Source organism: Gymnogyps californianus, chromosome 2, assembly GCF_018139145.2.
Source record: "Gymnogyps californianus isolate 813 chromosome 2, ASM1813914v2, whole genome shotgun sequence".
Lineage (NCBI taxonomy): Eukaryota > Metazoa > Chordata > Aves > Accipitriformes > Cathartidae > Gymnogyps > Gymnogyps californianus.
In genome coordinates, this window is record NC_059472.1 from 51,226,374 (window position 1) to 51,252,190 (window position 25,817).

At 40.4% G+C, this 25,817-nt stretch overlaps 1 protein-coding gene across 1 annotated transcript in view; it reads right to left on the reverse strand.

The window, feature by feature from the left end:
* LAMA3 (laminin subunit alpha 3) overlaps positions 1 to 25,817 on the reverse strand; it is a 122,274-nt gene that overhangs the window by 86,102 nt on the left and 10,355 nt on the right. Inside the window, exons 3-10 of the mRNA XM_050890736.1 lie at positions 17,801 to 17,918; positions 17,058 to 17,176; positions 15,326 to 15,496; positions 12,163 to 12,260; positions 10,578 to 10,693; positions 6,303 to 6,421; positions 1,573 to 1,663; positions 396 to 527 (exon numbers count right to left, since the gene is read on the reverse strand). Coding sequence (XP_050746693.1) covers positions 396 to 527; positions 1,573 to 1,663; positions 6,303 to 6,421; positions 10,578 to 10,693; positions 12,163 to 12,260; positions 15,326 to 15,496; positions 17,058 to 17,176; positions 17,801 to 17,918 — 964 coding nt within the window. The remainder of the gene's footprint in view (positions 1 to 395; positions 528 to 1,572; positions 1,664 to 6,302; positions 6,422 to 10,577; positions 10,694 to 12,162; positions 12,261 to 15,325; positions 15,497 to 17,057; positions 17,177 to 17,800; positions 17,919 to 25,817) is intronic.

Consider the following 25,817-nt stretch of genomic DNA (forward strand, 5'->3'; position numbering starts at 1 on the left):
TTTCTTCCCTCTCTCTCACTACAGTCATGTTCCACTTCCCAGTCCAATTGGTCTTTATACCTAAAGATCCTGAGACATGTTTAAACAATTCGTCCAGGGCTTTAGGACTGGAGTTCATGACTTACTGAGAGGTAGGCTGTAGCCTCAACAAAGATGTCTTAAATGAACTCAGAATTGTGACAATGTAGCACACTCTATTTGATTTTCAAGTAACCATCGTTTTGTAAAGTAAACCAGACTCTCTTCAGTATTATGACAATTGATTTATCAGAACGTGTCAACATGTGAAGCTGAAATGCCAGATGTTTTAACCAAGCCAAGTGTCGTGAAAACAGCTAATTCTTTAATGCATATTTAAAATACTGGAAAAGAGGTATTTTTATTTGTATACTTACGGACACAAAATGGATAATCATAGAATCCATCAGCACAGCGTTCACAGTTTTCTCCCTGGAAATTCTGCTTACAGAAACAGCGGCCAGACCCTTCCTCACAGCCCTCTGCATGCTCCGAGTTACAACTGCAGGCTAAGTAAGCATCAGCAATTAGGCGCTTTTTGGAAAATAGTTAATTTGCCTTTTACAGCAGTGCACAATGGCATTATAATAGTGTTTCATTTGCAGTTGTGAATGTCTCATTATTTAAAGAATTAACATTTGCATACTGTTACATATTTTCCAAGTACTCTATATCACCAATTAATATTTGTGATATCCCTTAGAAGTAAGACCTACAGTATTTTCTTAGAGCCTTTAATTTTTTTTAACTCGGAAAGCTGCATGTTATTACTCCACAGCACTGCAGCAACTATCTTTTCTGTGGCTTCTGCTCATCTCTCTCCACGGTCTAGGCTAAGTACCACGCTCCATCCACCTTCCCTTACACACCACCTGCAACATGATAGCAGCATGCCACGGCTCTGTTGACTTCCCATTCATTTCAATACCCAAACACAGCAAACCGTAGCTTCCTCCTACCTGTCACAAGGCTCCTTCAGCCTGTTTGTAATTCAACTCTTATCTCTTACCTATACTCGGTGCTTCTTTTTTAAATGTTGTATTAGTAATTATCCTATTGCATTATTTATTAGACGTTAGGTTCAGCAATGCGTAAAGTAGGCGTAGTGATCCTCATGACCTTTTGAGCTATGGAATAAAATCTTCAAGTCACCAAGAGCCAAAGGATACCTCACAGGTACATCAGAGAGCTAAGAGAAGCAAGGTCATGAGGGTAGAAGATGAGAGTGGCTTCCTAGAGTTCATGCCAGCTCACTGTGGGGTGTGTAGCAGCACCCCAGGCTTATGTGATCCTATCTCCTCAGCAGTATTTTTGCCTTACTACCTCCTTCTATTGTCCTGCTGATGGTATGAAGCTTTAGGCTCATATGACACACAAGTTGAGAAGGGTCTAAAAAGGTCTAAAGCAACACAGAAAGTAATCTGCAATTACTCTCCAACATCTTTTGGCCACTCTTTCATTTTTCCTCCCCAAAAGATGCATCCCATGCCCTGATTATAGCAAAAAAAGCCCAAGCCACTACCATGAGAAGATGCTTAATAGAGAAGGACTCACGTATACAGCCATCAGGAGCTCTCACTGGAACACCGTAAGGACGATAGTAACCTTTTGCACACTTCTCACAGTTAATACCAGCTGTGTTATGCTGTGCAAAATAAAATAAAAGGAGAATATGAGAAAAAAAGGGGAACTTGGAAGAATTAAGATACAATAACATCCTTTACACTATTTCTATATACAACTAAGAAAGGATCAGCACAGGAAAAAAATGGAATATGACTGCAATAAAAACAGCAGTCTTCATTTGCTGTTCTTTAACCACCTGTTCTCTACAGATTTCTTTATCATTGTATTCTCACATAAAGCAGATGAATTTTATCTTTAAAGCATGACAAAAAAGAACTATTTTAGCAAAAAAAAATTAACTCTAGGAAAAAACCCTCTGTTTTCACTATCACATGATATTTATCTCTTTTTATGCTACTTTCTTATCATAATGTATACATCGTTCAGGCAACTGCGTCATTAATTTTTCCTCATGCTACATATTACTCTTTTGAATACCCTATGTCTAAGATCAGCAACATCAAAATAAACCAAAACCTGATCAGTCAGGCCAGCACAAAACAGATCTTCCATTAGAAAAGTATATGTCTCCATAAACATGTGTTTTAGGCACACAGAAAAAATATCATAAGTAATTTGAACTACAGCAAAAATATGTAACTCCCCTATGAACACAGTCCTGAGTGTGTTTCAACTTGTGCAGCAAAGCTCTCCCCTGCGGTGGGGCAGCAGGAGTGTGCAGCGGCGATGGCATGCACCAGTTGAGTAAATCACGATCACAAGGCTTCCTGGCGAGCTTGTAGTCTCATGAGCAGGGAACCAGAGGAGGAAGCTTTGCCCTGGAGCAACCAAAGCAGCTTCCCCCAGCTCCCACTAGCTGTTTAGTTCCTCCTTAGGGAGTGTTGCAATTCAGGGCTGAGCAGGGACCCAGCATTTAATGGAGGGACTGGTGGGGCAGCTCATGAGCAGGGCACCCAGGACGCTGCTGGGGCTGCTGCTCGTGGTTGGCGCTCTCAGTTTGCGCAGCAGTTTTGGATTCTGCTTCCAGCTCTGCCGGGAGCCTCCTCTAGCATCTTCAGATCTGAGCTACTGCTGGGAAAGGCTGACGCTAGATCAGGGAGGGTGACGTTCGCATCACACAGCAGACGGAGATGCAGTGGTTGTTGCAGCACTTAGCATGGCAGGAGCACAGAGGGGCCCAGCATCTCTGCTCAAGACTGTGAAGGGCTACTTGGAGATTGTGCAGCGATGGTCTCAACATATTGCAGGGCACATTCTTTGGAGACTACTGGTGCCAACTCCTGGGGCACATCAGAGGCCCCACCCCAGACAGAGCTCCAGGAGGTGGATGCCACTGCCCAGGTCTGGGGCTGTAGAGAGTGCCTGGGCTTCTCCCTGGGGCTTGGGGCAGGTGATGAACCTGTGCAGAGCTTGAGGGTAAGGCTCAGAGGACAGACCAGCACAGCTGATATTGCAGTAGGTGTCTGTTACAGACCACCTGAACAAGAAGGTAAATGAAGCCTTCTTTAGGGAACTAGAGAAAGCTTTGGTACTCATGGATGACTTTAACCACCTCAATATCTGCCAGAAGGGCAATGCAGCTGGGTGCAAACAATCCAGAAGTTATTTCGAATGTATCAAAGACAATTTCTGGATGTAGAGGTTCATGAACCAGCTAGGGGAGATGCTCTGTTCAAACTGACACCCACTAACAAGGAAGAACACGTGAAAGTTGAGGGCAGCCTTCGCTGCAGTGGCCCCAAGACAGATCCTGAGACAAGTAAGCAAGACAAATAGCAGAATTACAGTCCTGGGCTTCAGAAAAGCAGATTTTGGCTTGTTCAGGTATCTGCCTGGCAAGATTCTGTGTGAAACTGCCCTGGAGGGGAAAGCAGACCAGGAGAGCTAGTTGATTCTCATGGACAGCCTCCCTAGAGCAAGAACAGTTCTTTCCAATGTGCAGAAAGTCAAGCAAGTATGGCAGAAGGCCAGCACGGATAAATGCAGAGATCCTGATTGATCTCAAACTCCAAAAAAAAGTACATGGAAGGTGGAAGCAGGGACAGGCTACTTGGCGGCAATACAAAGACATTGCCCACACATGTAGGAGTGGAGTTAGGAAAGCCAAAGCTTAGCTGGAGTTAAAACTAGCAAGGGAGGTGAAGTGCAAAAAGAAAGGTTTCTAGGAGTACATCAGCAGCAAAAGAAAAGCTAATGGGAGCAGGGGCCCATTGCTCAGTGGGGAAGGAGATCCAGTGAACAAATCATGTTAGAACACATGAAGGACAGGAAGGTGACTGGACATAGTCAACATAAATTTACCTAGGGCAAAGTATGCCCAATCAATCTCATTGATCTCTGTGATAAGATGACTGGTCCTGTGGACAAGGAGCAGGCAGGGCCACCAAGATTGTGAGGGACTGAAGCACATAACATCCAAGAAGAGGCTGAGACAGCTGAGTTTCTTCAGCATTAAGAAAAGAAGGGAGAACTTATTGCTGTCTACAACTACCTGATTAGAGGATACAGAGGGGATGGAGCCAGACTCTTCTCAGAGGTGCATAGGAATAGGATGAGAGGCAACAGGCACTGATTGGAACATGGAAAATTCCAATTAGGTCTCAGGGAAAAAAATTTATCATGAAGGTGGTCAAACACTGAAACAGGTTGCCATGAGTGGTTGTGGCATCTCCGTCCTTGGAGCTGTTCAAGGCTTGACTGAACAAGTCCCTGAGCAACCTGATCTAATTAGACCTGCTCTGAGTAGGGGGTTGGACTACGTGATTGCCAGAGCTCCCTTGTTATCAGACTCTAAAGAAACTGAATCTATCTTTGTATGCAACATTTCAATTCTATCACTTCTTCGTTCAGGCATCCATTCCTAACACTTTTTTCCCTGACACAAACAGAAAAAGTAAACTAAAATCCATGTGCTTTATCCATGAAAAAAAAATGTTATAATTATATTTATAGTAAACTCATTTAATCCAGCATAGCTTCCACAAAGTTAGGTTACAAACAGTATCAGTCATATAATCAGGACTCATAGATTTAGATTAATTTTGCTCTTTTCCATCCTGGAAGCAATATAAGAGAAATGTTCTTTCATGAACAAATTGCTGACAGGAAGGACCAACATGATAAATCTTACCAGACTGCATGAACGAAGTTCTGCACAGAAATGTCAATTGGAAGACAAAGAACAATTCTTCTACTCGTGCTAGTAAAAATAACTACTCTCTTCTGACTGCCTTCTGGACAATATCTGATTATATTGTGGCAATAAGATGGAAAACATACCCTATAAATTTTACTGGATATTTCCTTTTTTTGGTTGCTTAAATACAGCTATATTTTTAAATGCACAGCATGGTAATACATAAATCATGATGCATAGGTTTCATAGGAACATAGGCTCAATGATAATTTTCCCTCTGAATTATGTTCTGGTCAGCTGCTTATCATCATACTTCAGATGACTTGACAACAAAAGGAAGACAGACTTCCAAATAAGTCTGGATGTATTTAACCCTGAGATCACTGAACTAATGAATAATTCAGGTTGTAAGGGACCTCAGGAGGTCAGGTGGTTCAGTCCCACTCAAAGCAGAGATAAGTCCAAGATTAGATCAAGTTGATCAGAGCCTTCTATGATCTTTCTTGATAGTAATTAGCCAGAGTAGAACAAAAGTTACTCAGGATGAGAGATATTCTTTCTCTTTCCAAGAATGTGTTATCCATTAATGACAGATACAGTGTAAAGTCTCTGATTCCAAATTTACATTTGTTGATTCAATCTAACTGAACCTTTAAGACAGTTACGGGGCTGGAGCACGTGACATGTAAGGAGAAACTGAGGGAATGGCTTTGGTTGGCTTGGAGAAGAGATGTTCAAGGAGGGTAGAGGTGTCTAATGGCAGTTTTCCTCTACCTAAGAGGGGGTTACACAGAAGACAGAGCCAACTCTTCTCAGACATGCACAGCAAAAGGACAAAAGCCAACTGTCACAAGTTGCAATTGGGGAAATTCCTACTGAACAGTAACAAAAATCTCTTTACCGTGAGAACGATTAAGTGCTGTAAAAGATTACCCAGAGTCTGTGTAATCTGCATCCTTGGAAATTTTCAGAACTCAACTGGACATCTCTCAGTGCAACTCTGATATAACTTTGCATCTAGCCTTGGTCTGAGTGGAGCACTAGTCTAGATGACTTCCAGAGGTCCCTTCTATGATTCTGTGCTTTTTCAATACCTATAAGCTTCCTTCTTGGTATAGCCTATGCCCTCCTTTACTACTGCTGATGAGGGAGAACCCTCTGTGTTTTGCTGCAGTAAGGAATCAGCTGGCCTGAGCTGCAATTTTATTTGGTTTGGAATTTTATTTCCTTCTGTTAAGCAGGGAAATGGCAGAGTTTGTAATAACAGGAAAGGGAATTTTTGTAGTTGATTTAATTGTTGCATTGTGTGGCTTTATTTGAATCACACAGGACTGAGCATAAATACAATTTATATGTGTCTTTTATACATTAACAAGCAATGTTGTAACATGTAAATTATTTTCAGACACCTTTTCCCCTGCTTTGAGTACAAGTAACACCACCAGAGAAATGGAGCTATCTAGACTGGCCAGCCTCCAAACTATTGGTGTGGACACAGTCCCACTTCAGTAGCCCTTCTTCAAATGTCATTTATTTAAACTGACCAAAATGACCTTTTTACCTGGCAGTTAATACAGACGCCTCCACCTTCATAATGCCCATGGATGTTTAAGCTTTCTCGACGCTGATCAACATCAGCATCATAGTAGCAATCAGTGGCATGTCCATGGCAATTACAGGCTGAAAAAGTAATATTCCAAGTCAGCTTTCTTTATAATGCTGGAATTCAGTAATGTAGCAGAGGTGAAAAAGAAGCTTAGAATTTTTTATGTATACATACACTCAGGTATGTTGGAGTATGTTCAAATGCACATATTTACCTATCAACAACTGGATTTTCATACCAGAAACATGCTAAGATCTTGTACACATGAAGAAAACATGTGCTGCTAGGCTTATCAGACGAGGCAACAGTTGTACCATCTCAAAACTATATATGCAGAACTAGGAAACTCCAGAAGAATGGTCTTAGCAGTTTTCAAAAATTATCAAAAACATGTTCAAATGCTTATTCTATTTTTCCACGTCTAAAAAATACACCTGGGCTGAAGCTGTGTGCACTAAATCTTTATTTAAAATAAACAATTACAGATAAGATATACACATTTGAATAAAAAGACCTACACCAAAGAACTCTCATACTCAGCCATAGATACAGATATACCAGCAAACTTGGCTATACATTTACCCAGCTGCTGTCTTCTGAATGGAGAAGTTTTAAGTATGAGTTCATTCTACTTCCTGAGAATTGTGGATTCAAGAAGTATGGTTTAAAGAAGTATGGTATGAAGAACAATAATACCACCACCAATAATAATAATATATTATTATTATCTAGAAAAGGATAGAATTAGGTGACTGAGATAACTCATTTCCCCAGTGTATGGTTGTTTATAGTCTCAGCTGTGGTAAGTTTTACTTTGGGTGGTTTGTGGTTAGCTCCTTTCCTTTACTTTTCCCTTCTGTTAAGCCAAATAAAGGTAACTGAACTCACAGTGGCTCTGAATCCATCTCTACATACATGTTCTGCTATACTTTTAACTCCTTCTAACAGACGTTAATATTACAGTGCTCAGAAGAGACTGAGAGATACCTGTGAGGCTTTGCTTGCAGGCACATCAGCCTCACAGATGCCTCAGCCTAGAAAGTTCACCTATTGGAAACATCTGAGATACATCCACTGATATATTCACTTGTAGCCTTGTACACACATCAGCTGGCTTCACCAATCTCCTTACATCAAGGTGGGAGACCTAAATCCTGAAAAACCTTTGCTGTTTTACCTTTAGCAAAAAGGCCTAGCAATGTAAATGCCAGAGCCAGCCCAATGTTCATGCCTTGCTTGCAGAAGAGAATTAACCTGAAAAATAGCTCCACACTTTGAACAGTTCCTGCAAATACAGTTTGAGTAAAGGGTGATGGATTTACCCAGAAAATAATTAAATTTCCTATAGATCAGTTATGTGTACCTCATCTTAGTTAAAACTAATCTCTTCCCATTGGTCATGTAAAGCTCTGCCTGTCTTCACTGAAATCTTCTAGAACTATAACAGAATTCTGAGTAGGAACCAACCATAATAGCAAGCAAACAGAATAAATCAAAGGACAGGGCCATGGTTTTGCCATAAACTCATCCTATGTCGTTTTTTTTCTGATCTGATCTTCTTTCCTCGCTGGAGAGGAACAACAGGAATTTTTTTGAAAGAATGCAGGAAGCAAAAAAGGCTTCCCCAAGCACCTGGGTGCTAGGTGAGCTTTTAATTACAGATGTTCCAGCACTCCAGAGAAACCTTCCCAGGAAATTCCTGAAGTTTTGACTTTATAAAGCCATGATTTCATGTTTAGGGAAGCCCCTAAAGACTAGGGGAAACGGCCTCAAGTTGCACCAGGGGACGTTTAGGTTGGATAGTAGGAAAAATTTCTTTGCCAAAAGGGTTGTCAAGCACTGGAATAGGCTGCCCAGGGAAGTGGTTGAGTCACCATCCCTGGAGGTATTTAAAGACGTGTAGACGTGGTGCTTAGGGACATGGTTTAGTGGTGGACTTGGCAGTGTTAGGTTAATGGTTGGACTTGATGATCTTCTGGGTCTTTTCTAACCTAAATGATTCTATGATTCTATCCTCCCTTCATCTGGACCAGGGGATAAGATACTCTGGAAGGCAATGGGTTACTGAAAGCACCTTGAAACACAAGATAAGGGCCCTGGCTCTCCTTTCTTCATGATGAGGAAAGCGTATGGGAAGTAATTCTTCCAAACTCTGTTCCAAGTACCTGGCACAACTGGGAGCACAACTCAGGGACAACTGATTCTCCGTGCCTTGCCATGCTATCATACAGACAAGAGAAAGCAAACTGGATCATTCTCTGTATCTCCTCTACACCTTTGTATCTGAACAGCTTTGGACAGGGAAGCCTTTTTCTATTAACTGCCAACAACATGGCCAAGGCTGTGGCCATGATAGGTTGTGCCCTACCATCAGGTTCCCTTATAGTTTGCTGACAGGAACCAGACAAGTCAAGACTGGGTTCCCTGGCCAGGTTGTGATAGCCTGTGAAGATCTTTGTGGTTTTTTTATTCATATAATTGTTCAAGAAAATAAAACATTGAACAAACGAGATGCTGGTTCAAGATACCAAGTCAGAAAAGGAAAGAAGAGAACATTAAAAAAAAAAAAAAGATTTACACCATAAATAAAAGCTCCTTGCCTCTAGGGCCAAACCGTCTGTGAGCTAGAGCCCACATGTCTTCTAACAGCAATGGGAAATTATTTGCTCTGATTATAGTAACAGTATTTTCTCTCACAGGGGAACAGAAACCCCTTCTACCTCACCAAGCATCTTCCTACCACTTTGAGCCATTTGCTGACCCATACAGTACTGGGAAAATCATAGCAAAAGGCTGGGCTTATCTCTACAAGTTCCCACCAACCTCTTTCAATCAGTTTCTCTCAAGGGACCTCAGGCTTCTGGTAAGCTTAACAAGGTTGCTTTAATTCCTTCACTACTGGCTGCCAGTAAAAGAGGTCTGCACCTGGCAAACACTCTCAACAAATCACCTGAAACCGCTAGAAGCAATCCATACTAAAAAGGGTATTTTTTCGGAAGTAGTTAAAGCGAAGTTGTTTTGGCTCAGAATCTTGTAGATGATCTTTTATAAACTCATTCTTTAAAAAACATGACATTATTTATGCTCTTTGTCTACCTCTTTCCTGGCAGAAAATGTTTTCCTTTCAGAGAGGGGAATTTCAATGAGGTTTCCAATATTGTCCAAAAATTGTGTCCCAACATGCCTATCTCCTATAAAATGTTTTAATCATCTTCCCCCTGCCCCCCAACACTCAGTCTTAGTACTGCAGTTTTCATTAAACAAGCCATCTCTTTATTCCTCAAACTAATTATATAGGTACATATCTCTGGCTTTCAAATAAGGCTCCCTTGTTAACGGTTTGTACCCACTGGCTACGCTACCCTCAGGAATGGCAGACGAGGAAAATAAATGGGCCAGACACAAAGGAAACTGCAGGCTGCCAACACATTTGCTCCGAATAGGATGTGCGCAGAGATGGGAACACTGTCTGTACCGCACTCACTGGTTTCTGGCCAGCAGGATGCAAAACACCCATGTGTGACAGTACATACCCCTCCACCAAAAGGGGGTCCGTGTGGTCATTTTCTTTAACAAAAGAATGAAACACAGGGGAGGTGAGAGAAAGGTCAATGGGCTTCTCCAGCTTGACTACTCAGTCTGTGGGGCTAAAGCACTCCAAACTCCCAACTACGAGCACAGGAGGGGGTGCAAGTGTGGAATTGCCAGGACTCCCCACCAGGAATGCCTTTGTGCCCACTTACGTACGGCCAGGGAGGGGTGGCCATCAGGAGGAGAATGGAGAGCAGCTCAAGCGCCTGTAAGCAGTGGCAGCCTTGAGCAATCTCTCTGCAATCTGAACACCAAGAGGCTGGGTGATGAGGAGGCAAATTTTGAAGTTGTACAAGATGCCTATAAGTCTCTGCTCTGCTAGGGGAATCCACAATCTGTCAGCAGATGGCTATGACTGGGGAGAGATGTTGACTCAATGTACTACAAGAAGGCTTCCACTTTTCTCATGTAATAGTCTCACACGAATGACTATTTTCATTTTTTAATGAGAGAAGAACATAAATAATATTCATTGCATCATCTATTCCTTATTGGTGTACGGAAAGAATTTTCTCAGTAAAGAAAAAAGGTGTTAAAACATGCAGAGTGCTAGTTATGTTCCATGAACACGTGTGCTATGGCTAATTCCCACCCACTTGTCAATGTCCCTTTTAACCTAGCATCTTTTAGGCTACTCACGTTCGCATATGTTTGTGCTCCCAGCTGTTGCAGGTTGCCACTGTTTCTGATTATATCCAGGGCAGCAGTGATTACAGGTTTCCCCACAAGTGTTATGCTGACATTCACACTGAAACCTACAGAAATGAAAGCCTCTTATTCTACTGAAGCTAGATTTAAAGTTTTTTTCTTAATTTTATTGCAGTCCAAGACTTACACATAGTGTGAAAAGGACAGGACATAAGCTTACATGTAAAGAGGTCAAACAGTAACACTAGAACATTTTGGAACTTTCCTAAAATTCTTCATGATTGATGACTTTAATCATGGGTTTATGAGTTTATTAGCACAGATTACTTAGAGAGAACATTTATAATTGGATTCAATAGAGTGGATTATGAAACTTTTTTCTAGAATATTAAATCAAGATGATATATAACAGTTTAGGATGTATCCTATTTCAGCTTCATTTCAAGGCTCAAGCTTGTTGACCTACAGTAAATCAAAATATTTATCACCTTTATATGCACGCCTTCATGATTTTTTCATTATGTTTTGTTTACAATAATTTTATTAGTGTTTTTAATAAACGAAGGTCATAACTTCATCTTGTTATTTTTAAAATAGTGCACACTATTCATCAAGAAAATGTAGTTCATATTTATTTTGATTTAGCTGAATAGCCTACTTAAAGGGCAGGCTCTCATTATGGCCTAGGTCTTACTATCATGCATAGTAACTGAATCCCAGGAGGAACAAAGACCTTGAGACTGGAGAGGCCTTTTCCAATGTTCCTCTCTTATCTGTGTAGTCTAATAACCAAGGGGCAATAAAATTTTCGAGTATAACCATCCTATTCCCATAGATTTCACACCTTCTGTACTTCCTTTTCTCTAGCATAGACATCTGGAAAGGAGGCAGCCATCTGCCCACTTACTCTTCATTAAAACACAACTGAAAATATTGCATTGTCCTGATAAAAGTTTGTTTCAATGCCATCGTGGATAAGAGCAACAGCTGGTTTAAACCAGGATTTTAAAACATGTTTTAGACAGCCTAATTATTCACAGTCACTTCCCTATAGCAGATGAGCTGAGGATCCTGATCTAACTCCTTGTAAAATCAATATGGAGATCATAAACTTCACAGGGAAAGGGAACTTCACAAGGAAAGAGAATAGTTCATTCAGTTTGTTTTTATTTTTTCTAGTAATGACCAAAAGCCATTGGATCTTGGCTGACCTCAGTTATAATGCTGCACATCTCCAGGAAGCTCACTAACTTTGTTCTTGAGTTGGGCTTCTAATTTCTGCTGTTGGAAGGTGATATCAACCCATGTTTTCCAAAAAGAACTAAGGGTTTCTAAGAAATTATTCAATCTGCCAAACTCTTACTTCAAGTAAAAAGAAAAATATAAGTAAAGACTTTTTATTATTATATTTCACTTACAATAGTTCTTGACATGTTTTCTTGTCAATCATTAGCAGATCTGTTAAATAATGAAAATCCCTGTAAGACTATATCATTCCATAATAAAAAAGGTAATTTGAAAACATTCATATATTGTTTTTCTCATATTAAATAAATGTTATGCTCAGTTTACTTACTGGTATTGGTTTTCAGCACTCTTTGCATTACATACTTCAGCATGGCCATGGCAAACACATCGACCACCAATACTGATGTCCTTTATACTGTAGTAATACTATGGAACAAGCACAAGAAGTACGTATAGGTCTTTCCTTACTTGTATTATGTCAGAAATATCAACATCAGATTGTTACATCTTGCTTATCAGAATTTTAAAGGCATGACTTTACAAAAGGCCAAAGTCAGGCAGCCAGTGATCAAACCTCTATTGAGGTCTATGTCTCAGTATGAGTACCAGCAAATCAAAGTCAATACCCGTGGGGTGCCTGATAGCAACAGGCTTGTGCAGCTCACACCAAATGCATATTGCTGTGGCTCTCCATTCCCCAGCAGCTACACAGTCACCAGTACCCAAGCCCAAAGCTTGTTCAAAGCCAGCTTGAGGATGGAGATGTAAAGTACTGTCAAAGCATCAATTTGTGAGACTGTGGTCTGGTCAACAAACAGGACATGCTGCTATGGACAGTGCAGTTTCCCTGTTCAGTCAAACATGATCACTAAACACTAGAAAGAGACCGAAATCACCAGCTTGGTCAAAATCACTCATGACCTAAGCTGGATTTGAAATTGTGACCCGAAGTGGACCACTTTGTATCTCATCCTCATGCCTTGCAGGCATCCAGGCAACAGAAGATAAAAATTTAATTGGTTCAACTCAGTGAAAAAATCATTACTGTATACATATCAATAGTAACTTCTGCATACATTTTTGTAGCTCAGAAGTTGTTTCCTTGTCTCCTTAGAGCACCAGGCAGAATGGAGAACTGGTTGTAAACCTTGATCTCTATGTACCCCCAGAAAAATTAAAGGGCAGATTTAATGCCACTGGAGGATGAAGAGAAAAAGGGTCAGAACATTATGCAGGTACACCTCCTGTTCTCACTCTGTTCACAATACATCCCCTCTAAGTGGTATATATAGACTCTCTCAATGGTGGTCCTTCCCCTCTACTCAGCACTGGTGAGGCCACACCTGGAGTGCTGTGTCCAGTTCTGGGCTCCTCAGTACAAGAGAGACATGGACATACTGGAGAGAGTCCAACGAAGGGCCATGAAGACGATGAATGGACTGCAGCATCTCTCCTATGAGGAATGGCGGAGAGAGCTGGGACTGCTCAGCCTGGAGAAGAGAAGGCTCAGGGAGGAACTTATCAATGTGTATAAATACCTGAGGGGAGGGTGCAAAGAGGATGGAGCCAGGCTCCTTTCAGAGGTGCCCAGTGACAGGACCAGAGGCAATAGGCACCAACTGAAATGCAGGAGCTTCCCTTTGAACATCAGGAAACACTTTGTCACTGTGAGGGTGATGGAGCACTGACACAGGTTGCCCAGAGAGGTTGTGGGGTCTCCCTCCTTGGAGATACTCAAAAGCTGTCTGGACGTGGTCTTGGCCAACCAGCTCTAGGTAGACCTGCTTGAGCAGCGGGGGTCAGACCTGAGGACCTCCAGAGGTCACTTTCAGCCTCAACCATTCTGTGATCCTGTGATTCATTTCGGTTGCATATACACTCTCTACTTTTATGTAGGTGGAGTTGGCTGGCACAAACGAGATGCTTCCCCAAGGCAGAGAGCTTTTCCAACTAGCTCTCTTTGCTCTAGGCAGGTGAAGAACAGTAGGTGGGATATACAGACCAGGAAGTATTTTTTGCCTTCTGAACTATCTCTATTCAAATACATACATTCATTTCTAACTGTGCATACCATTTGCATACTGTAAGTAAAACTTTCAAGTAAAAACTTTCAAGTAAAATCTTTCAGTGTTTTCAGCACAGCTAGAAATGATGACTGTGACTCTTGCCAACATATTTGACAATGTTTTTTGGTACAAGAGTCTTCACAACCCAGTCTATAGTTTCATACAGCTTTGCAGAGCTACACTTTACTACTAACACTAATTGTACTGTCACTGGTCAGTAATAAGTCAAATTAGCAATAGGCAAAATGATTAATAGGCCAAACTGCCACAGTGTAGACATAAAACATACTCTATATAATTCAGCGTGTCATGAACTCAAACCATTAACAGGGGAAGCCAGGCAGTTACTTGGGTGGGAGAACAGAACTGTTCTGGTTTTCATCTGTTTCTATAAGTTTAACACAAAGATTTTCCTTAAGAATATTAACTATTTCCTAGACTTGGGAGGTCTCTACAATAAAAACTTATGCTCTCTTTTAACAATTTAATAAAACACTTGACATTTCATTCATCTATCCTACATCCCATGGCTATGATAACACCAGAAGTTCCTTACACTAAAGCTGTGCTGCTTGCCAAGTAAACTAAATACTGCATTTACATCTGCCTGTGAGCAACATCTGAAAATTTACTTAAGACAATAAAGGTACTTAATGGGAGTGCTATCAAGTAACTAGAATAGTTTTATGTTTTTCAATGCAGAAACCCTCACACACATTTGTGCAGTGCCTCACCCCAGGGTTTCCTCCAATTGTTACCAAATCTTCACTGTAAATGAAAACGTTAAAAATAACTATACAATATGAAGTCTGCAATCTCTCTAAGTATATGAATTTCTATGCGGTGTTCCCTTGAGGGAGCTGAATTTCCTTACATTTCCCCACTGAATGGGGGTGGGACTTTGGCTTTCAAGCTCTTGGATAGCCCAAAATCCACTGAAAACACCTAGGCATCTCCAACGATCTGTGGAAAGATAGTAACTTTCAAGTACGCCCTTTCATTCCTGCTCCTTCAGAAACTCAGGTACTGTTTCCTGAAAATCTTTCTTTGAATAAATAAGGGAAAGTAGTGTCAAATAAAGCTGAAGAGATTTAGTTCCTCCGTTCTGCGTAAGAGAGTTTAGAAGATTTCCGCTTTGGCTCTTATAGCTCCTGTGATGCACCCCACTTCCTTCCATATTCGAAAACAGGGAAAGAAGATGGTCTGTTACAAAATCATTAACCATCACTTCCCCTCCATAAATCTGTGCTGACCTAGTTACCTTCTTGTCTCAAACGAACCTGGAAAAAATACGGGGATTTAAAGGTAGGTCACTGTAAATTTTGACTGTTAGGATGTTGCAAACTTAAAACATTCAGATCATTTTTTGGTCTCTAACATGCTGAATATGATTGTTGAGTTTATCTCGGCAAAAACAGTACTTACTCTACGGGTTACAGTGGGGTCTCGTTGAGCTTTCGATATCAAGTGTCCAAGAAGCGTATTAGTTCTGAGAAAATGAAGGCGGATGTTTGTGGCTTTTGTGAATTCTCGAAGACTAGGGGAATAAGTGAAGTTTTTTGCTCCTGGGCGGCCATTTACCAAAGATACTACAATCTAACAAAGAAGTAAGCACATTTTTGTTAAAATACATCAACTGCAAGCGTCAGTAGCGGCACAGAGCAAAATTAATAAAAGAATCCAAAAACTTACTATTGTTTCTGAGCATATTTGCAGTAACTACTACAGATTTCATACTGAAGCCAGGACACTGGGAAAAATAGTGTTGTTAGTCTTGGACCCTCCTGAATTCTCATTACTCATATGGCACATCAGAAAAAAAAAGTGCCTGTTTTGAAAACAGTAGGTATAACACACAAAAAGTACATGTTTTAATAGGAAAAAACAATAGGAATAGTTGCAAATAGTTATATTAACAGTTGGTAGTGTCAATGGGAGTTTTGCCTGAGTAAAAACATCAGGTTTTGGCTCCTTCCCAAAGCACATTTATTTTTGGGTTAAGACACAAACATTCCTGGAAAATATTATTGTTACCAGGTCCAGTGCCTGGGAGCGTATTAATGCTCTTTTGGAAGAAAGTACACAGTGTTGCTTTAGAAAATCCCCTCACATGAAAGCAAGTTTATCTGACTATCAAAACAAAGGCTCTGGTACTTTTTTATTTTTTAAAGAAACAGATGGCAGCAGCCTAGCTATCATGAATCTCTATTAAATTAACAATCTAGTGTGCATGTACAGGACTGACTAAGAGACTTTCATTTATTTATAACCAACCAGATAACAGATTTCTATTTTCAAACGGCTCCTATACGCCAAAGCACACAACAAAGGAATGGTTAAGGTTCTGATTGCAGCACAATTCCTTTAGGAAAAGTCATACAGCACGTAATAGGGGATGGCACCAGCAGTGCTCTTCTATGGAAATTATTCTTTACAATATTTTATTAGGAAAATTTTACAGATATGTTAATAAACAAATTCTACTTTAACATGAAACTACAACCCCAGCTTCATATACTCAAAACTCTGGGTAACTCTTGAGGAGTTCAGATCTGGATTCTAACAAACAGGCGTAAAAGGAGAATATCAGCAGGAGCCATCAGCACAGCCAGGAGTTTAACATTCATTCAAATAACACAAGTCACAGTTCTGCCTAGCAAGGAACAATGGCTAAAATCAGAGCAACATTTTCCAAACACATGTATTATATTATAAACATGTAGCATTTTATATATTCTTTTCTTAAACAGCTACTTATTCTTGAACGGTAAATATCTGTTTCTACAGTCTTTACTCCCATGAGCAATTCCGATGCAGTAAGTTCTGCTATGTACATTGGAAGTGTTCACAAAATGTGGTCAACACCTTCAAATACATATGGTTAAAGTGAGGTACCTAAATCATGATAAAAATCAACACAGGTGGCTCTGAGCAGCCCCTACCCCCACAGGGAACGGTGAAAGTTAGGAGGAGCCAGCTCATCCTCCAAAAATCTCACCACCTACTGAAGTGCTTGGTCATGGACTTATTAATGTAGATTCAAGCAGTCATAGCTGAAAAATTACTTCCAGTTCTAGGTTTTTATTGAAACAGCAAACTTCTGAAACTGATGCTGTTTGCTTCCAGTGTTACACGTTACTTTCCTAAGAGCACTTACCTCTCCGTTTTCAAGAGGCAGAATGCGGGAGTACTCTGTGGTGCAAAGGACATCGCTGTCCCGCCTCACCGGAAGATTAGCTTCCTTTCCGAAGCGCTCCAAGCAATCTGCTTTGGAGTCTAGTCAAGTGAGAATAAAATCATTTTTATATGTGAAAATAAACACTATTGTTCTAATTTAAATTAACGAAGAACTATCCCCGTGCTTTCAGGTAAATTCTCCCCCATAACTGAATAATAACAGTGATTGTGTCGCTCAGCACAGAAAAATGGAAATTCCTAAAACCAAAGAATTTCTCATCCTAAGCAATTCAGTGGTGCCTGACAAGACATGGCACAATATTTCTCATATGGTCACAAAAAAAGCTATATGTGTACTCCAAGATTTTGCATTTGTATTTCACTTTGATTTTTGCAAGGAACTCCAGGGTCCCATGGGATGAAGGACACTGTAGTTCTGACATACCCAAAAACCAAGACAAACAAAAGAAAACAAAAATTCCCAACAGACTGAAAAATATTCATATGCTGAGTTACACTTTCAAAATATCATACTCATTTTTAGTTACACTTTTGTCACTAATTTATTGTGGATAACTAAGACAAGAGAAATATATTTGAAGTTCACTGTCTTCACTGCAGCTGAAATCTTTAGTGAGCCCCACGGTCTGATTTTCTGCTACTGGGCAAATGATTAAAGAAACCTGTCCACAAAAGAGCAGTGACACAAGGATTGATACTCACGAGCAAAATATTGCCAGGGAGTGTAAGTTCTTCCAAAGTCCACTGATCTTTCTAAGATCCAGAGATCTGGACGAGGAGAATTTGCAAACTTGATAAGGATATAGGCAACATGGAAGAGCTGGTGACAGAATATACATAGATCTTATCAGGAGCTTTTTGTACTCTATAAAAGTACTGTAATACAGAAACTAGTGCCAATAAACACCTTTTCTTTAGCGTACAGTGAGAAGGTTATCCTCTGCAGTTTCATTCCCATTAAAATAATAGGCCAGATCCTCAGCTGGCTACCTCACCTGGCAACGTGTTCCAATACATTAAGAAAGCTGCAATAGGACTGTGTTAAATGCCATCTCTCACATTTCAGAACAGCTCTGTTTTGCACATCACTGATTGCTTGGATGTGTTAAGGGTACAGTACTTAACGTTGAAAAGTTAGCATCTCAACACATCATGGAACTAAGATACTTTTGCAGCATCCTGGTACACCTGTGTTGCATTCCAATCATGTAATTGTGCTTGTACTCAAGGAAAATCACAACGATGTAAGAGAAAATGCACACACCCTTTACACTGGGACTCCTTTGGTTGCGTTTGATAGTAATCTAAGCCACCTGTTCCCTCACTTCAAGAATATTTCCAGGTAATTTTGCCACTTGACAGGCTTTCCACGTAACAGAAGCAAGCCACTCCAGAGTTTTGTGGGTATCAAATAACACAGGAGAGATTCTTATGACTGGTAGCTCATTCATTGTCTGAAACAGCTCAAAGAGCTTCATCAGCTCAAGGTTCCCACGACCAAGAGTCTCATCTGGCTTCTTTAAGTGCTCATTGTGTATCACAGCGATAGACCACAGAGACAGAAAGCTCCCAAACACTAGAACAAAAATGGATTTGACAAGAAAGGAAATCTTACTGTAAGCCTCTCGGGATAGTCCAGTCATAAAAATCGGAACATCAGTAAAATTACCTCTACACAAAAGGCTGAACACAGATCGATTCTAAGGGTCATTTTAGAATTTAAACCACCACAATATGAATATGAGCTGTCAATAAAAGCGATCCAATACTGAGGTACAATCAATATTCACATGAAGCTGCACCGGAATTTCCCACTCAACAACCTCATTTCAGAATCACCTGCTTGCAAGAGATTCTTACTTTGGTGGGGGGTGCAGGGAGTTACACTCAACCGTCTGTCAAGTAACTGCTGCCGGAGCCCTCACATCAAATACACCCATGCAGTTTACCTTTGCTCAAACATCACAAATGTCATAACCCTGAAGCTAATACTTTGCACAGGTTATTAGACTCCAAACCACAAGTGCGTACAAGCTCCCAGCCACAAACTGGAAACAGTATCTGTTGCAATGCCTGGCCCATTCAGCTGCCAGCTAGGACCAATTCAACAGCTGTCATACCAGCTGGGGCCACCAAGAGCCAGATGCAAACGGTGAACAACACAGTGGAGCAGATACCTGGAAATATTTGTCCCTAACCAGTACTGCACATGCCGATTCCATGGCTACACGCATGTTGCAGTCATACGGCTACCTGCAGCCTCAATCTTCACACATCTATTTCAGACATCAACTTCTGAATATCAAAAGTATTCACAGAAGAAAGTAAAACCTTCTTACAGAGAAATGGGAGGAATTCAGTGACTTCACGGAGCATGCTCTCATGATAATACCTCACATCCCAGAAGAAAAAACTGAAGCTTTTTTGTTGTGCATTCATTTAATGTAGTATGTACAACAACTATCCAGGGCAACTGCCTGTTCTATACACACCAAGGCATTGCTGCAGCAGGTGTCGTACGCTGAAACCTATTTCAGAAACTGTTGATTTGCTGAATGTTGCTCACCTAGGTCAGTGGAGAGATCACCGGGGAAAAAAAAAACCTCTTTCATGTTAGTGTTGGAATTTACCCTGCCTACTTAACACAGCCTGACAAGCACCAGCTTCACCTCCTGTGATACTAAATTGGGTACCTGAATAGCCAGACAGTATCTCCATATGGAAAATGACTTACGAGACAACAGTATCGAGCAAAGTAAGTGGCAGCCATTCTGTTGACAGAACCATGACAGAACCCAGAACTATGCACAATGACTGCACAGGGGGAGTAATGCCCTTAAATTACCGATGGAAAGTCTCTACACTGATTGTCAGAAATAGGTGAATACTTTGGGGACTGTGGCAAGATTTGCTCTCACTGAGTTTCTGATACTCTTTGCCTAAGTAACTTCCGCTACTTGACTGGCAAGTTTCAGAGTAGGGATATTGGCCATACGGACATTACATGTCATCCAGTATGGCCATTCAGTGCGAAGACTGGTATCCTCCCAGGAAAGCATAATAGTTCTGAAATTCCTAAAAAAAAGTGCTTCGTGTTCTTGCTTTTGGCCATCTGAATCTCTCAAGGGGCATTGCCCTGTTCAAACCAGGTTTGCACTGGGCAGGCAACTGCCTACCCATTAGTAGTCTTGCTTCCCCTATGTTTTAACGTCTTTGGGAGTCCCATCCTTACATGCATGTTAACAAGTGTGGATAACACTCTGTGTGTTGACTGATACAGATTTAATCAAGACAAATGGTTTAGAAAGCTCAAGAGGAAACAAAGGAAGCATATAGAAAAGGTCCTGCCTTCTGCAGGGCCCCATTGCTTGCAGTCACGTTGTGGAATCATTACAACAATGACCTTCTACCTACTGTCCAAAAAAGCAGATGACATCTGCTTCAGCTTGTCATAGAGTTATTATATTCTTTTACTCAGATGCTACTCAAAGTGCTGACTCGCACAAAGTGCGAGTCTCGTCTCGTCTCTCGTAACAGGTGACACCTTCTCATAAGCGTGAGCAAAATAGTAGCACTGAATTCCATTTCCACAGTGCTTCCATACTGCTGAAGAAATATGAGACAAGCTCACTTATACATCAGTGTCACCCTGGACTATAACCTTTCATAAGCATCTAAAGAAAAAAGTGGCCAAAATGAAGGCACACAATAGTTACATAGCTGAATCAGCATGTGGCACCCATCAAACACCTGCATGCCACATCTGCTATGAGGCTGTGGAATTAGCTTAAGCGTATGACTACTCAATGCATGTGAAGTTGAAGTACTGTCCAATATGTGTATTATATCAGGTACTCTGCAAGTCTGCCAATGCTTAAAGAACTGTGTCCCAGCACCACACTTTGCATACTTCCATGCAAACCACAAAATGGAAGAAAAAATGTATGGCAACTTCAAACTACTTGTTGCATATGAAAACCTTCAATTCACATGCAGCTCTCCTTACATCTCATAGTTTTAAACACTGCTTGGGTTTGTACAGTCACATTAGGAAAGGGGAAAGGGATAGGTCTTGATAAAAATTAAATTAGTGTTAGTTAATGACAATATATCACCAAAACTTAGTCACCAACCCTATCATCTGTCCTGCTTCTGATTTCACAGCTGCCAATGATTTGGTTCTGACCTGGATCAAGGATGCAGAATAGCACCTGAAAATCCAAATTTCCACTATGATTGAATACTGACCAAGTTGATGAATGGTCTCTCTCCAGATCTGATGAGGCAACAACAGAAGAAAATAATCCTTAGCTTAGCAAATAAATCCCAACTAAAGATAGAATGGTAATCTTGCTGACATAAGACCTAGAAAAGCAACCATTAAAACCAATTTTAAGCACATATTCTAAGCTGGCATTTCACTAATTTAAATCTTGGTCCCATTGCATTGACAGAAATAAGACCTACCGTGAAAAAAAGGCATAATAAACTCAAAGCAATGTTTTTCTTCAGTCACGCAGTTTTGGGAAAAAAGGAAGTGAGCTTCTTCATTTTTGAAGAAATGTTTATTTGGTTGCTTTTTAAGTCAAGTTTCTTTCATGAAAAAACCAACCATTTTTCAAAAGGAGTGTTAAAAATGTAAGTAAGCATAAGAAATAACTGCTCTTTTGGTACAACTATAGAATAGTAAAAAAAATTTTCACAAAAAAATCTGAAATATGGCTTAATCAAAATTCTGACAGTTTTCTTATATGAATGACAAATTAAGTTTAAAAGTAGAAACAGTATTTTGTTTCCAGTAATGGAAACAATCCACTCTGGAAATGCATGCTTGAAAGAGGATGTATTCCTGTAAATGTCCCAACACCACATCCTGCTGTAATCTAGCACCATGGGTCAAACCTGATGGATTGTCAACAGCTGGAATTTAACCAGTTCCACATTGATGTGACCTTTTCCTGTTCACTCAAGTTTGTTCAGATTTCAAATGTTCTTGCAGGCAGTGGCCTTGAAGATTTATAAAAACCTGGATAAAATTTTAAAAAATCATCCAGTAGAATGAGCAAAATGTCTTGCTCATCTGAGAGCAGAAATTATAATTCAGTGTTAGGAATTAGCAATATTACATTATAAAGACAGAAACATTTCTATAGAAGTCCTTACAGGTGAATTTAAGACTGTCTTAATAGAGCTCATTTAAATTGAATGAGAATCACACTGTACCATTATTGTTGATGATACAATATTCATAATCTCTAACAGCATGCATGCTACTTATTTTAACCCAACAGAAAGAAAACATCCTATGACCCATTGCATTCTCATGAGAATTCTAAAAATTACACTAATAGTCATTAAAAATCTTTTCTCCATTTTCTCCTTAGAAGTTTAAGCAACTCTTTAAACAGAGGAATTTCCAAGATTTGTTTGAATCCTGAAATACATATGCAAATGGAAGAAAGATGTGCATATACAAAAGTATAGTATATTTTCCTCCATTCCTACCACCATAGACTCAATACAGAATACTAAAATACTGGAATGACTTGTTAGTTAAATGTTGGACATAAACTAGTACAAAAGAAAAACACGCTATGTTCTGAACAATCATTATGCTGTGTGCTGCACATGTAGCAAAGGATTGTTCTCCCTTTTTGGCTCACGAAGAATAAAAATTCCCGGAGTGTGGTAATAACAAGAACACAACTAGAGCCAAGTAGATCATCTATCTGAGGCATTCTATATATCTCAAGATGTGTTCAAAGAGATACCAACAACAATGTCTCTTCATGTAATCTGAATCATAGAAGTACGGTGAACAGCTGTTTCCAGCACAATAGTATTTCCTCAGACTGTATTAGCAGATATATCTACACCACCAAAACTTCCCTCAACATAATATGACTGCTCTTCTAGGCTTCTGGCATTATCCTGAATAATGTCACTGGGGTTGGCATTGCACATTACGCAGAAGATAGTGAGGTCCCTGCACTGAAGGACCTCTGCGAAAGATGCCCTGCATTAGCAGACACGCAACCTTTACTTGCTGGATATGTTAGTAAAGAAAGTGAGAAAGAGGCAGAAATCTGATGATCATTCAGTACCTAAACTGAACTTCTCAGACATGGACCACTGCAAGAGTGGGATTCAAGGAAGTGTGAATTGTGCTTAGCACCTGCTCCAGAACACGCCTTAGTGCCACTGATTTCACAGGGTTGGTGTGTGCATGTCCATTAGTTTCTTAATGTAAGGAAGCCTTAAGGTGTTGAGCATTGATTTTTCTCAAAGACCAAGACATAAAAATAACAATCTATTTAAATGAAACAAAAATCCCATGTACTCTGGTTAAAATGAAAGGCTTTGATTTCTTGTGGTTGCAAAGAGGTAGGCACCGCCTTTCTTCAGTAACCTCTCAGTAGGACTTCAGGCACCCTTGCAGATCCAGAGACTTAATAAAACACTCCTGACAGTCACTATTTGGTAATCTCCATCAATGTATTTTGCAGATGAAACTGTAATATAAAAAATGCCAACTAGAGAGAGCTGAACCAGCCTTTTTGGCAGTTGCCAGCTACTCTTCTGGGTATATGGAAAAGCAGCTATGGCAGAGGTGTAGAGAAAAGCCCGTGTGGGTAGTATCCAAGAGGCATTAGATCCACTGAATGTGTTCCATACAGTTTAACCACGTACACGTATATACAGCAATGGTAAGAGTGCGTAAACAGTGACACTGACTGGAGAGGCTCCCACTGCTCAGCATGCCAAAGTCATTCCTTGCATGCCAGCTTCACCATACGGGATGCAGAACCCAAGAATAAGTGCAGGACTTCCAACATTGTTCAGTTAGCACTGTACATGTTGTATTCGTATCACTTTTTCATTTAACTAGCCACTGATGCTAAAAAGCTACACTTTTATGTAGTTATGAAAGTCAGTGCCTGCAAATATGCCTCATTGACATGTCTGGAGATGTTAAGTCTTTTCTCTATCACAGTTGATGGGCAGGACCAGAAGAGAGAAGCTCTCCACACTTCATAGGCAGTATTCTGGAAGAAGGAACACTTCCAGAAATGAAAGGGTAGTCCATCGTCCAGGTTCAATCAGTCCTTGGTCTTTTTGCCAAGGCTGCAGGCAAATACATCAATGATTGTCAGTTACTATCCTGAAATTCCTCATGCAGGCACTTTTCCATCGGGATTTGGATAAAGACCAACTCAATGCTCACAATTATTTCTTATATATGGCCTATTTCTTCACAGAACACTGAAGCTATTCATATGGGAAAGGATTTGTACGATTCAGACCTCAGTTGTCCAGGAGATAAGCGTCCCCTTATGAGGGCTGCAGTCCAAAGTAAAAAGAACACAGTAGTACTGTCAGCGCTGGAAGGAAACACAGGGAAGCGCGGAGGGTCGGAGGCTATCAGCAGAGGTTCTGCTTTTACTGTATCAAGTTGAAAGTGATGTATTTAGGACAACATATCACAAAATGGAAGTAACGTGTAGGAATGAGCATGGGATGGGAGGTGGGAGAAGCAGAAGTACAGACATGGAGGAAAGTGAGATAAGGAGTGGGAACAAAGACCTTCCTAAAGAGATGCTGACTAAGAACCAGAGGAAGACAGTGTCAGGAAAGTGAAGGAGAGCAAGACTTGCAAGATTTTTTTCTGTATATTTTGAGAATAATACCAAATTAATACCAAAAATGATACATTTTAAAGCCAATGACATAGATCTATTAATGCAAACAGAAGAAGAAAAAATGCTGAGCCATTCAATATGTCTTTAATTAAAGTTATAAGAAAATACAACACATTGACGACATCTTAAAGGATAACATATGAGCAAGAAAGGATGTATTTAGGGTATTTCCCTGATTAAGGCTGGCAGCTCAGCTCAGAATGAGCTGCTTGCAGTGTGACTGAGGAATAAATGGAGCGTGCATTACCTGATACAACTTTTAGAAACTTCTATCAGACAGCTGCTACTTGATCAGCTGAAGTTGTGTTAATCTAGAGTTCACAAGTAGATTCACCTTACTGTGGTATGAGCCAAAATCAACTAACTTCAAAGCATGGTGTTTTGTGGCATGATCCCAAATCAGCTTCCTGCACAAACTGAAATACTCAGAACCAGAGTTCTCTAATACGAAGTAACACAAGATTCTCCGTGCTGTTAGCATCCCCGTTTTTGGGTACTGCAGTGACAATATGGTACCTTCCCCAGACCTAAAAGCCCCTTTTCTCCCCAGTGTGAACCAAAAGAGCAGAGCAGGGGTCAGTGCTGCTGTGGAGGCAGAGCTGTGCAGGGGTTCCAGAGGAAAGGCTTTGTCTGACTGCTGGGGCAGTTCTGTAGGACTGCAGCAGCTTTGTGCAGTGGTTCCCGTGCCCTAATTTGTTGGGCTTCTCAGTGTTTTTATAGAGGTTATGCAATTCCACCCCGGAGCTGGGTCTAATTTCAGGGTCAGTGGTAATATAAAGTCTTCAATAGTCAAGCACAACGAATGCACTGACTATTTTTGGAAGCCCAGTTCAATGCAGCTTACAATAAATCTCCCACCACCTTGACAGTTTCTCCCTACAGGAGAAGGGCCCACAGGATAATTTAACTGTCATTCTGTAAAATATAAAGTAACTGTAACTTCAGACACATTTTAAGAAATTATGTCAATCTTTCGTAAGTTAATAACAACAATTAGCCAAAGCCGATTAATATTCCTA